The following is an 11,136-nucleotide window of genomic DNA, read 5'->3' as shown; positions in this document are numbered from 1 at the left end:
TTTTTTAAATTTAATATGAGTCAGGATTGAGAGCTACTGATTTCAAAAGACCATAACTGTTAATTTGATTGTGTGATACACACTTGTAATCTTAGCACTTGGGAGGTAGAGGCAAGATCAGTTCTAGGCCAGCCTTGGCTACAGAATATGTTCAAGACGAGCCTGAGTTACATGAAACCGTCTCCAAACACAGGGGGTGGGGTGGGAGAGAACAAGAAAGTAAACAAACAAGAATTCACTGTCACTGAGGGCTGAAAGATGCAGACTACAATACCCCCCAGCCAGAGGGGAGACTGCTAACTTCCAAAGGGCTCTCCTTGTTCTTCTAAGCCATATCTTTGCACACCCATCCCCAAACACACACACACACACACACACACACACACACACACACACACACACACACCACACATATGCATACCACATGCACATTCAAATTGCAGAACAATAACTGCAGACATGGTGAAAGGGCTTACAAAATTCTTTTTCCTTTCTGGAATGGAGTCTCATTAATGTAGCTCAGGGTGGTCTCAAACTCCTGGCCTCATGTGAGCCTCCCACTTGGGCCTCCCAAGTAGCTGGGCTGGCGGCACATGCATGCCACTAATGCCTGGCTTAACACTGTCTTTAAGTGGGTCTGATACATTACAATAGCACGTCAATTTCTGAACAATGATAACAGGTTACTTAAAACCCCGTCTTTCCAAAACCAAATCATCTGTAATAAACTCTGTCCTACAAGCAGTATCACTTCTGAGAAATGACATCCAGATTTGCAATGTGCCTCATGGTTGGCCTTCCATGGGGACAGTTCCAGGGGTGGTCCATCTCACCCATGTGGGTGATGAGCTTCTTCATCTCCTTTGTATTGAGAGCAGTTCCAATCATCACCTGAGTAGGAGACAACAAGGGAGAGTTGGACTGGACTTTGTTAAAACAGTCTTCAGAAGCACAGGGTTCCTAAGATGAGACCAGACAAGATCACAGCTCAAAAACATTTCCTAAGAACCTTCCCCCAGAGGTCCCATCTTCTGACAGCTCAGCGCTCCACATTTCTGTTGAACTTCCAGCCTTCACAGGTCAGGATTTAGTGGCATAACCTCTCAAGAGGTGTATCAGCAGCCCCCTTCTCTCAACAGTTCCACATGACTTCACTTTTCTCCTCTTACCCCGGTAACCAGAGTAGTTTGGAGTGCCTCACCCCACTCAGCAGGTAGCAAGGAATTTTATTTTTTATTTTATTTTTTTGTGTGCATGTGCATGCATGCATGTGTTCGTGTGTGTGATCATGAATGTGTGGGTGCACGCATGTGCACACTTGCTCATGTCTGAATGCACAGAAGCCAAAAGTTGACACTGATGTCTATCACGGTCTACCTTAGTTTTTGAGACAGGATTCTCTCATTGAACCTGTATCTCATTATTGTGACTAGACTAGCCAGCCAGTGAGCCCCTGGGATTCACAGGACTCCCCAGAGCAGGGATTACAAATATACACCACAACTTGCTGCTTAATGTGAGTGCTGGGAATTTGTATTCAGGCCCTCATGCTTGTACAGAAAGCACCTTACCTGCATCATCCCAATCCCTAATTCTTTTCTCCCCCCCTGGAAGAGAGGGTCTCATTATATTTAACCCTGGCTAGCCTGGAACTCACTACAGACCAGGCCAGCCTTTGCAATGACCCTCCTGCCTCTGCCTCCTGAGTGCAGGGATCATAGATTTGAGTCATCATGCCAGAACAACAGTTCTTTTCAAAAGTCTGTCAGGTACTCACTGCTCTTTCCAGCTCTTCCTTCACGCAAGCCTAGGCCCTTGCCTAATGTGCCAGCATATCTGTGGTGGTTTGAATAAGAATGGCTTTGTAGGCTATATATTTGAAGGGTTGGTTCCCAGTTGGTGTTCAGGAAAGAATAGATGGTGTGGTCTTATTGAAGGAGGTGTGTCCCTGGAGGTGGGCTTCACGGTTTCCCCATGCCAGGCCCAGTCTCTCCCCTTTCCTCTCTCCCTCCTCTCTCTCTCTCTGCTGCCTATAGATCTGGGTGTAGGCTGTTAGCTACTGCTCCAGTGCCGTTTTCCCCACCATGGCGATCATGGACTCATCCTCTCAAACTGCAAACCACCCCCCCCATTTAAATACTTTCTCTTATAAGCTGCCTTGGTCATAGGGTCTCATCACAGCAACAGAACAATAACTAAGATGATACCCTAGCATGCAACCATCTTCTCCGCCACACTGGCACACCATCCCATGTGCACATGCACAAAGCAAGTTTCAAAACCAGAGAACTAGCTCTCCCTGTGCTCGGGACTTGCTTTCCCTATATCTTTTTTGCAAGTGCTCCCTCCTTTGGGCTCTTGCTCAAATGCCGTACCTGCTCTCAGTGAAACAGCATATTTGTTTCTCTCTCCAGAGCATGAAGAGCTTGGTGACATGCACGTGACAAGTAGCTGTACAGCACACCCCAACATTCTAAGACTCAGAGCATTAGGGAGAGATGGGGATGCAGACAGGCCTAAACCCGTCTGTTGTCATCTTCTTCCTAGTATAGCACAGCAAGTGTCCACCAGGTGTCAGCACAGTCCTAGAGCTAGGGACAAAGCAGTGCTCTGTCACACTGGGGGCAGGAAGACAATAAGCAAGTTAGCAAACGTCACATATGAAGTGACTGCAAACAGGAGGGAGCCAGGCATGTGAAGAGCAGTGGCAGTGGATCCAGGTGGGGTGTGGCAGGTGGGAAGGGCCTGAGGTGACAGCAGACAGTGATTACAACCCTTGGCTGTGGCTGGAACAAAGTGAAAGAAAAGGGGCGGGAAAGGCAAGCAGGGACTGGGCTATGCCACGTGGACAGCAGGAGACAGAAGATCCCATGAGGGTCAGTGCTAGAGACAGGGAGCTACAACAGTGTGTCTGCAGAGGAAGAGTAGAGAAGCAATCATGCTCCAAGGCCTCCATATGGCATACACAGAAGGGTAAAGTGCCTGGCATGACTACTGTGGCACAGACCACCTGCTGTGACACTTTCATCACAAGATAGGATTGTTTTCTTCAACCATGTATTTGTGAATCAGAATCAGATCCAATCAGATCCTGGGTTCTCTCTCTCTCTCTCTCTCTCTCTCTCTCTCTCTCTCTCTCTCTCTCTGTGTGTGTGTGTGTGTGTGTGTGTGTGTGTGTGTGTGTGTGTGTGTGTGTGTCTGTCTGTCTTGTGTGCATGCTCCTGCTCACATATTAGACACATGCTCTACAACTAAGCCACATCAGCAGTCCACAAACAAAACTCTTTTCTGGAGGCTGGCTAAATGGCTCAGAGGGTAAAGGGCTTGCTGCACAAGCCTGTCAACCTAGGTTTGATTCTCAGAATTCACATAAAGGAAGAACCAACTCTCCACAGTACTGTCCTGACCTCCATACACATGGCATGTGCACACTCCTCCAAAACCAAACTTGTCCCTGAAGAATTTCCACCCAGTCTGAGAGCTGTGAATCATGCTGTCCAGTTAGGGTTACCATTGCTGTGATCAAACACCATGACCAAAAGCAACTTGGGGAGGAGAGGGTTTATTTCACTCACAGTTCCATATAAAACTTCATCATCAGAAGCAGTGAGGGCAGGAACTCAAGCAGGGCAGGAACCTGAGGCAGGAGCTGATGCACAGGCATGGAGGGATGCTGCTTACTAGCTTGCTCGTCACGGCTTGCTCAGACTGCTTTCTATAAAACCCAGGACCACCAGCCCAGGGATGCACCACCCACAATGGACTGGGCCCTCCCCTATCAATCACTAAGTTTAAAAAAATGCCCCATGGGCTTGCCTACAGCCTGATCTTATGGAGGCATTTTGGTAACTGAGGTTACCTTCTCTCAGATGACTTTAGCTTGTGTCAAGCTGACATTAGATATCCAGCAAACATACTTCAGCCCAAACATCTTCCTCAAGCCCAAGACTGCCATATGCTGCTTTTCGACACTCTACTTACTGAACAATGGGCCTCACATACAGGAAGCCTAGAGCATAGCTCTTAGCCTGCTTTGCTCCCCAGAACTGCCATGCGCCCCGCCTCCCCAGCATCCAGGTCTGGCACCTCTCAAATTCAGCACACACTCTCACTATGAGCGGTAAGACTATGGGCTGTCCTCTGAGTGCTGCTGTTCTCACTCCCAGGCAGAGCAGCCTCTGGTCTGCGGGATTACTATTTTTCTGTCAAGAGCATTCTTACCCATGAAGGCTTTATCTCCCCTGTTAAGGAAGCTCAGACGGCACCCGTCTCCTTGTTCACCACATTTTTCTGTGGTCACACGCTGTTTGGATTTTTGCACTTACTGGTATCTAAGGGGTCGCTTATTTGTTCGTGTCTATTCCCCTCACCCACCTTACTTCTATGTTCCCACTCCTGGAACAGGACAGGTTATACTACATGGGCTCCAGGAATTGCTGGCTAGTACAGGACTGTGGGCATGTGACGGGGCTGCACTGGGCTAATACCCAGCCTTCACCACCACTTCCCATACAAATCTGAGTGGCACAGGACACAGCATCAGTGTCAGCAAACAGCCCCCGGGGGACACTTGTGACTAAATGGCTCTGCTGGAGTTTTGAGGGTGTTGTCTCAGCCTGGAGGCAGGAAATCTCTCTCAATAGGGTCCAGATGAAGCAGGCACACACAAAGCTAACTGTTAGGCTCAAGAAAACTCTGAGCTAAAACACTGTGTAGCATCTGTAGAGAATGAGCAGCAAGCCTGACTAATGCAGACTTGGCTGTCATGCTATACCAACAGACAATGTGGCTCTCTATATCGTCCAGCCACCATGAAGGTGCTTACCAACATAACCAAACCAAGAGTGGAACTGAGGCTGGGCGGTCATGGCGCACACGTTTAATCCCAGCACTCAGGAGGCAGAGGCAGGTGGATCTCTGTGAGTTCGAGGCCAGCCTGGGCTACCAAGTGAGTTCCAGGAAAGGCGCAAAGCTACACAGAGAAACCCTGTCTTGAAAAACCAAAAAAAAAAAAAAAAAAAAAGAGTGGAACTGAGAACTCCCTTGGGCCCTCCAGACCCCAGGGGTGGAGCTTCTTTTACTTACAGACTTCCGACAGGCTCGAGAAGCAAACATCTGCCTGACTCTTGAGGGCCGGCACATGACCCCAGGGCTGTCACTTAGCATAAAGATCAGTTCATCTATATCTTGGGGTCCAAAGGTCCAGTTTTTACTAGTTGGCAAGGAAATCAATTTAGCCCTTTCAGTGACTGGAGCTAAAAGAAAAAAAAAATGAGGAGAATCTATTATTGGAGAAAAGCATTTTAGTTCATGGCTACTTCTAAAGAAGACCCACACACCCAAAGGAAGGCAAGCACAAATGCTTCTAAGCTTTAAACTACGCAACCCTACAGTCCTAATGGTTAACTCACCATCCTCATCAATGACAAAATCAAAGCCATTCTTTCTGAATATTTCCAGATTTTCTATCAGCACAGCTTCATTGACAGCAGTTAAGTTCAGAGTCTGGGGCCTGGAAAACAGGAGACTCAAACTATAAACCAAGGCAAACATCTGCCTACAGAGCAGAAGGGAAAGCAAATAGCACTATTGTGGTTGGCTTATAAAATGTCCCTTAAAAAGACCCACATGGACCAGACATGATACACACGCCTTTAATCCCAGTACTCAGGAGGCAGAGGCTGGCAGACTTCTGTGAGTTCGAAGCCAGTCAAGGTTTGTTGTGAGACCTTGTCTCAAACAAACAAACAAAAAAGCTCATACATACAAGGCTTCATAAGTGTGCACCACTCTACACCAGGCCTAATATATTAAATTACTCTTCACCAACAGGATTTTCTGGCCATCCAGTGAACACCATCTCATACAGCTAAAAAGAGCTGATACCTAAAGAACATATTAGGTGTGAGACCTCCGGCAAGTTGATTAACATCTCTGGGTGTGCGCCATTTTATTATGGTGAGATGGTGATGGCAACAGCAACTACCTTGTATGTCTGCTTGGATTAAATGGATAAACTGCTTCAACACAGTTTATCACATAATAGGTACTCAATTGATGGAAGCTATGACTATTATTAGGTGAAAAGTATAAAAATGTGTTGCACCAGATGGGCAGTGGTGGCACATACCTTTAATCCCAGCACTCGGGAGGCAGTGGCAGGTGAATCTTTGTGAGTTCGAGGCCAGCCTGGTCTACAGAGTGAGTTCCAGGACAGCCAGGGCTATGCAGAGAAACCCTGTCTTAAAAAACCAAAAAAAAAAAAAAAAAAAAAAAAAAAGGTGTTGCACAGATTATTATGGCAAAAATCAACATTTATACATATACGGATATAGAGATTGGTATAAGCTATTTCATCTCAGATGGTGGGAAGGATGTGAGAAACAGCACTGGAAATCCCAAAGCCTGTGTGAACTCACGTGATAAGCCTCTGCACCTGGAGCACAGTGTGCTGCTGCAGCATCTCAAAGTTGTACTTCTCATCCGCAGCATGCTGGTCCACCAGGAAGAGGTCCTCCTTCAGTTTGGTTATTATAAATCCCAGGTTAAATTGACCCAAGATCTCCATCTCTGCAAACATTGATTTACTGTAATACAAAACATTAGTTATAAGACATCATTGAAGATTATTTCTGATTATAAACAGAACAATTTAAAAATAAAAGACAAAGTACTACAAAAGCACAAAATAGGAAAGGTAACAACTGTACTTTCTTTATAAACACAACATAATTAATCATGTATTAAGTGCTCCAGAGATGGCCTTAGTGACTACTGTCAACAATTTGACGTGTGCTTCTATATCTCTGCTCGTACATGAATTTCATTTTTAAAAATGAAACTTTTAAAAATAAAAAAAAAACAACTATGCATCTTCATTCCACTCGACTTTCATCACTGAATACATCATAGGCTTCTATAACTGTTTTTGTCTGATATGATTGTTACTATGTTGTCTAGGCTTTTGAATGTCTCCTTCTCCAGCCTGCCAAGTAGCTGAAATTATAGGTGCATACCAACAACACCCAACTTTAGATCTACTCCTACTTTCTGTTACTCATCCTGACCTCAACTTCACAGTCCTCCTGCTTCAACCTCCCAGGGGCTGGTCCTTCATTCTTTTTTTTTTTTTTGGTTTTTTGAGACAGGGTTTCTCTGTGTAGCTTTGCGCCTTTCCTGGAACTCACTTGGTAGCCCAGGCTGGCCTGGAACTCACAGAGATCCGCCTGGCTCTGCCTCCCGAGTGCTGGGATTAAAGGCGTGCGCCACCACCGCCTGGCTTCATTCTTAATGATACTGGAATTCAGTACATATGCACTATAGTTCATCTAATAAATTCTCCCCTGAAAGATATTTCTAAACTCATAATGCACACAAGGCAGTAATAAAACCCAGGAGAAATGCTCATATGGTCCAGCTTCCAGGGCAAAGCACAGTAAGGACAGTGATGTGGAACCAACACTTGATCAAGAGGTGACTAGCCAGATGCCCTGATTCCCACGATGATCATCTGGAGGAAAAGTCTGTACTAGTTTAATCACCTGGGTTAACAGAACCTTTGGCAGGTCTCTTTCTACAATGGACAGAATCTGGAGTCAGGCATGGTGGTACACATCTGTAATCCCAGCACTAAGGAGATTAATACAAGACTAAACTCAAAGTCATCCTGGGCTACATGAGAAAATCCTGTTTCAAGAAACCACACACACACACACACACACACACACACACACACACACACACACACTTCTACAAAAAACAGAAAGAAAAACAAAGAAAGAAAAAAATCAAAACCAAAACAAGACAGAAAACTTGCTGCACATACTTGTAATCCCAGCAGTTGGGAGGCAAAGGCAAGAAACACTATCAGTAGTTCAAGGTCATCTTTAGCTACACAGTGAGTTTTGGGCCAGCCTGGATTATATGAGACCCTGTCTCAAAAAACAAAAACAAAACAAACAAAACCAGGAAACCTAACACTGAATATGTGAAAGGCAAGGAGAAGTTAATGAATAGAAATACCTTTGCCAAAGGGATTAGAAAGCAAATGAACAATCTGTGGGGCCAAAATCAACCCTAAATTCAGTATCAGAATTGGAGAAAGGGGAGCAACAAGGAGGGAGGGAGGGAGGGAGGGAGAGAAAGAAACACTGGTTAGTCTATTGGGGGGTTGTGATGGTGGAGAAGCCCGTGTGTTGGACTGTCCTCAAGCCATAGACAGATCCTGATGCTGAGGGAGGGCCATACTTGAGTCCAATGCCAGAAAAGAAGATAACATCTACACAGTGCAATGAACGAAGACATCCAGGACATCCAGAAGAGCCAACTCTAAATCTCTACAAAATCAGCCTCTGGCTCAGTCAAAATAACCAATCACAAGCCTGACCAAAATACCATTAAGAACAAACAGTACCTAATCTCTTTTCTGAGTTCATCTTCTGCTGCTTGATTTTCTCCAGGGCAAATCTTGGCCCTAAATTTCCTGTAACTCTGCTCACTTTCATTCTGCTGCTTCTGGTGCTGTAACTGCTTCACCCGTTTAGCTAAAGAACTCATAGAAAAGTCCAGGAGCACTATTTTCTTATTAATTTTCACAGCTACATCAACCTGAGCTGCTGAGGTGTTCTGAGTATCAAGCAACCTTGGAGGAATGTCAGTATCTGAAGGCCTTTCTTCCGTCTTGACACGCTTAGCGTTTGAGGAAGAGTGAGGAGTTGGTGGAGGCAAAGCTGTACATTTATATTTGCTATCTTCTTGCTTCAAATGGTGTCCTGTACTTGAAAGATGGCAGTCCATTTCATGTAACTGCTCACCACAGTCCATGGATTCCTGTGAAGATCTGTCTTCTGGACAGCTCACTGTAAAGTCACTGCTAAAGCTACTGGCCACTTCTGGGGTGCTGAGCCCTTCCTCAGAGCTGGCTGAGGTGCTGCTGAGCCCTGAGTCTTTTTCTATTTTCACTGTGTCCATACAGTCACCACGGCTCTCCTTGGGACTCACCACTTTGTCCTGGGAGCCACACAGACCTCTATAAGAGATGAGATTCGAAGGACAAGAAGATGGTACACCTTTTTTCTGAAGTGGATAATTCTGTCTCAGTTCAGGGGTCACTGGGCCCCAAGACTTGGTCTCTGTGGTAGGATGAAGAGAAAAGGCTTCTCTCAGCCTGGAAATGGATGCTACCCTTTTCTCATCTGCTGTGATCTTCAATGAAGGAGAATTATCTTGCTTTCCTGACACAGGCTTTTCTGTTTCTTCTGTGTGCATCTTTATGAAGTTACCTAAGCAGAAAGGAACAGAGAAGAGCATATAAAATATGGCAACACTGACCAGAACCCATCTTAAAGCGGAAATAAAGAAACCTAAATATGTGCACATCTGTGACCCAGCTCTGCTCCTCCATCAGAAATGCCTATCACACCGAGCATGAGTAGCCTATGACCCCCGCACTGAGACAGCTACACTAAGAAGACAGAGAACCGCAGCCTAGGCTGTGTGGGACACAGAGAGACCCTGTCTCACAGAAACAAAGCCAGGGCTGGAGAGATGGCTCAGCAGGCAACAGTGCTTGCTGCTTTTCTAGAGGATTTCAATTCAGTTCCCAGCACCTGTGAGGGCAGCTCATAACCTCTTTAACTCCAGCTCTGAAGACTTCTGGACTCTCTGAGTATCTGCACTAATATGACAGATACACACATGCACAAAGATACTTTTTTTTTTTTAAATCTTAAAAAAAAAACAAACCCCAAAATACCCAGCAAATACTTATGCTTCCTAGAAGATGTCTGAGGGTGCTCATGACAGCTCTTTCCTGTAGCCTCACACTGGAAGCAACTTGAATACCCACACACATAATTGCTGATATTTGACTTGAGTGAAATACTATATAGCCATGAGAATGAATGAATGAGTGAATGACTACATATGGCTTTGACGGACCCTATATAAAGTAATTACAAGACAGCACAGACTGAATGACTCCATGTCTCCCAGTCTCAGCCTGTTTCTGTATCTCTCCCACTCTTGTTATGGAGCCATAGCTAGGATAGAACTCACTATATAGATCAGGCTTGCCCTCAACTGTGGGAGATCTTCCTACCTCAGTTTCACAAATGCTTGGATTACAGGCATGTGTCACTACACCTGGCCTTCATAAACTTTTAAAGAAGGTTTATATGATAGTGTGTGTGTGTGTGTGTGTGCGCACATGCTATGAGTGTGGAGATCAGGACAACCTCAAGTGACAATCCTCACCTTCACCTTGAGACTTTTTTTTTCAAAGACAGGGTCTCACTATGTCTCCCTGGTTGGCATGGAATTTGCTATGTAGACCAGGCTGGCCTTGAACCCACAGAGATCTGCCTGTCTCTCCCTCTGAGTGCTGAGATTAAAGTTGTGCAGCACCATTTACAGCCTCTAATATACTTTCTACTGTGACATTTTCTCTTAACAGAAAGATTCTACTTCATGTCAAAAGTCACCATGAGAAAAAAGTCAGTATCACAATGACTACAACTTTTAGAAGGCTATATCACTGTGTTTCTTACCTTCAATGTCCAGCAGTGGCTGCTGGTTGACATTAAGCTTGTTTGCATCGCTGTCGAACATGCCTATCAAGGAGGTCTTTAAAATTGCCAGCAAAAGCTTCTCCTCCTGTAGTAAAATTTGCCTTTTATCTGGAGTCACATTAATATCAACGCATTCTAAGGCAAAGAATAATACATATGCTTAAGCTCACCTTTAGCAATACGATTTTAACCATTTACTATTTCATTCATTTGTACTATTAATTAAAATCAGTCAAGATTAAAATAATGGTGTCCAAACTAGTATTCATAAACTATAAAATTTCAAAAAAAAAAAACTATAAAATTTCTTTTTTGGGTATATACATGTGTATGTGTATGTGCACAAATGTGTAGTTGGACATACATGTATGTTTATGGAGGCTAGAGGTTGACAACAATTGCTTTTCCACCTTATTTTCCAAGATAAGAAACCTCACTGAACCCGGAGCTCACCAATTTGGCTACACTAGTTGGGAAATAAGCCCTAGATATCCTCTTACTGATACCTCTGGGCACTGAGATTACAGGCATGCGCAGCTGTACTCAGCTTTTTATGGGTGCTAGGTGG

General features: G+C 44.8%; 1 protein-coding gene across 3 annotated transcripts in view; it reads right to left on the bottom strand.

Annotated features, from left to right (window-relative positions):
• Positions 1-369: 369 nt before the first annotated feature.
• The window catches only part of Pms2 (PMS1 homolog 2, mismatch repair system component), a 24,105-nt gene continuing 13,338 nt past the window's right edge, over positions 370-11,136 (bottom strand). For all 3 annotated transcript variants that reach the window (XM_059249117.1, XM_059249118.1, XM_059249119.1), the window contains 6 exons: positions 10,548-10,703; positions 8,414-9,281; positions 6,420-6,587; positions 5,412-5,512; positions 5,086-5,255; positions 370-891 (listed from right to left, as the gene is read on the bottom strand). In XM_059249117.1, coding sequence (XP_059105100.1) covers positions 748-891; positions 5,086-5,255; positions 5,412-5,512; positions 6,420-6,587; positions 8,414-9,281; positions 10,548-10,703 — 1,607 coding nt within the window. In that variant the 3' untranslated portion in view covers positions 370-747. The remainder of the gene's footprint in view (positions 892-5,085; positions 5,256-5,411; positions 5,513-6,419; positions 6,588-8,413; positions 9,282-10,547; positions 10,704-11,136) is intronic.

Source organism: Peromyscus eremicus, chromosome 23, assembly GCF_949786415.1.
Source record: "Peromyscus eremicus chromosome 23, PerEre_H2_v1, whole genome shotgun sequence".
Classification (NCBI taxonomy): domain Eukaryota; kingdom Metazoa; phylum Chordata; class Mammalia; order Rodentia; family Cricetidae; genus Peromyscus; species Peromyscus eremicus.
Note: the sequence above shows the minus strand (reverse complement) of the source record. Positions and strands in the feature narration are given on the sequence as shown.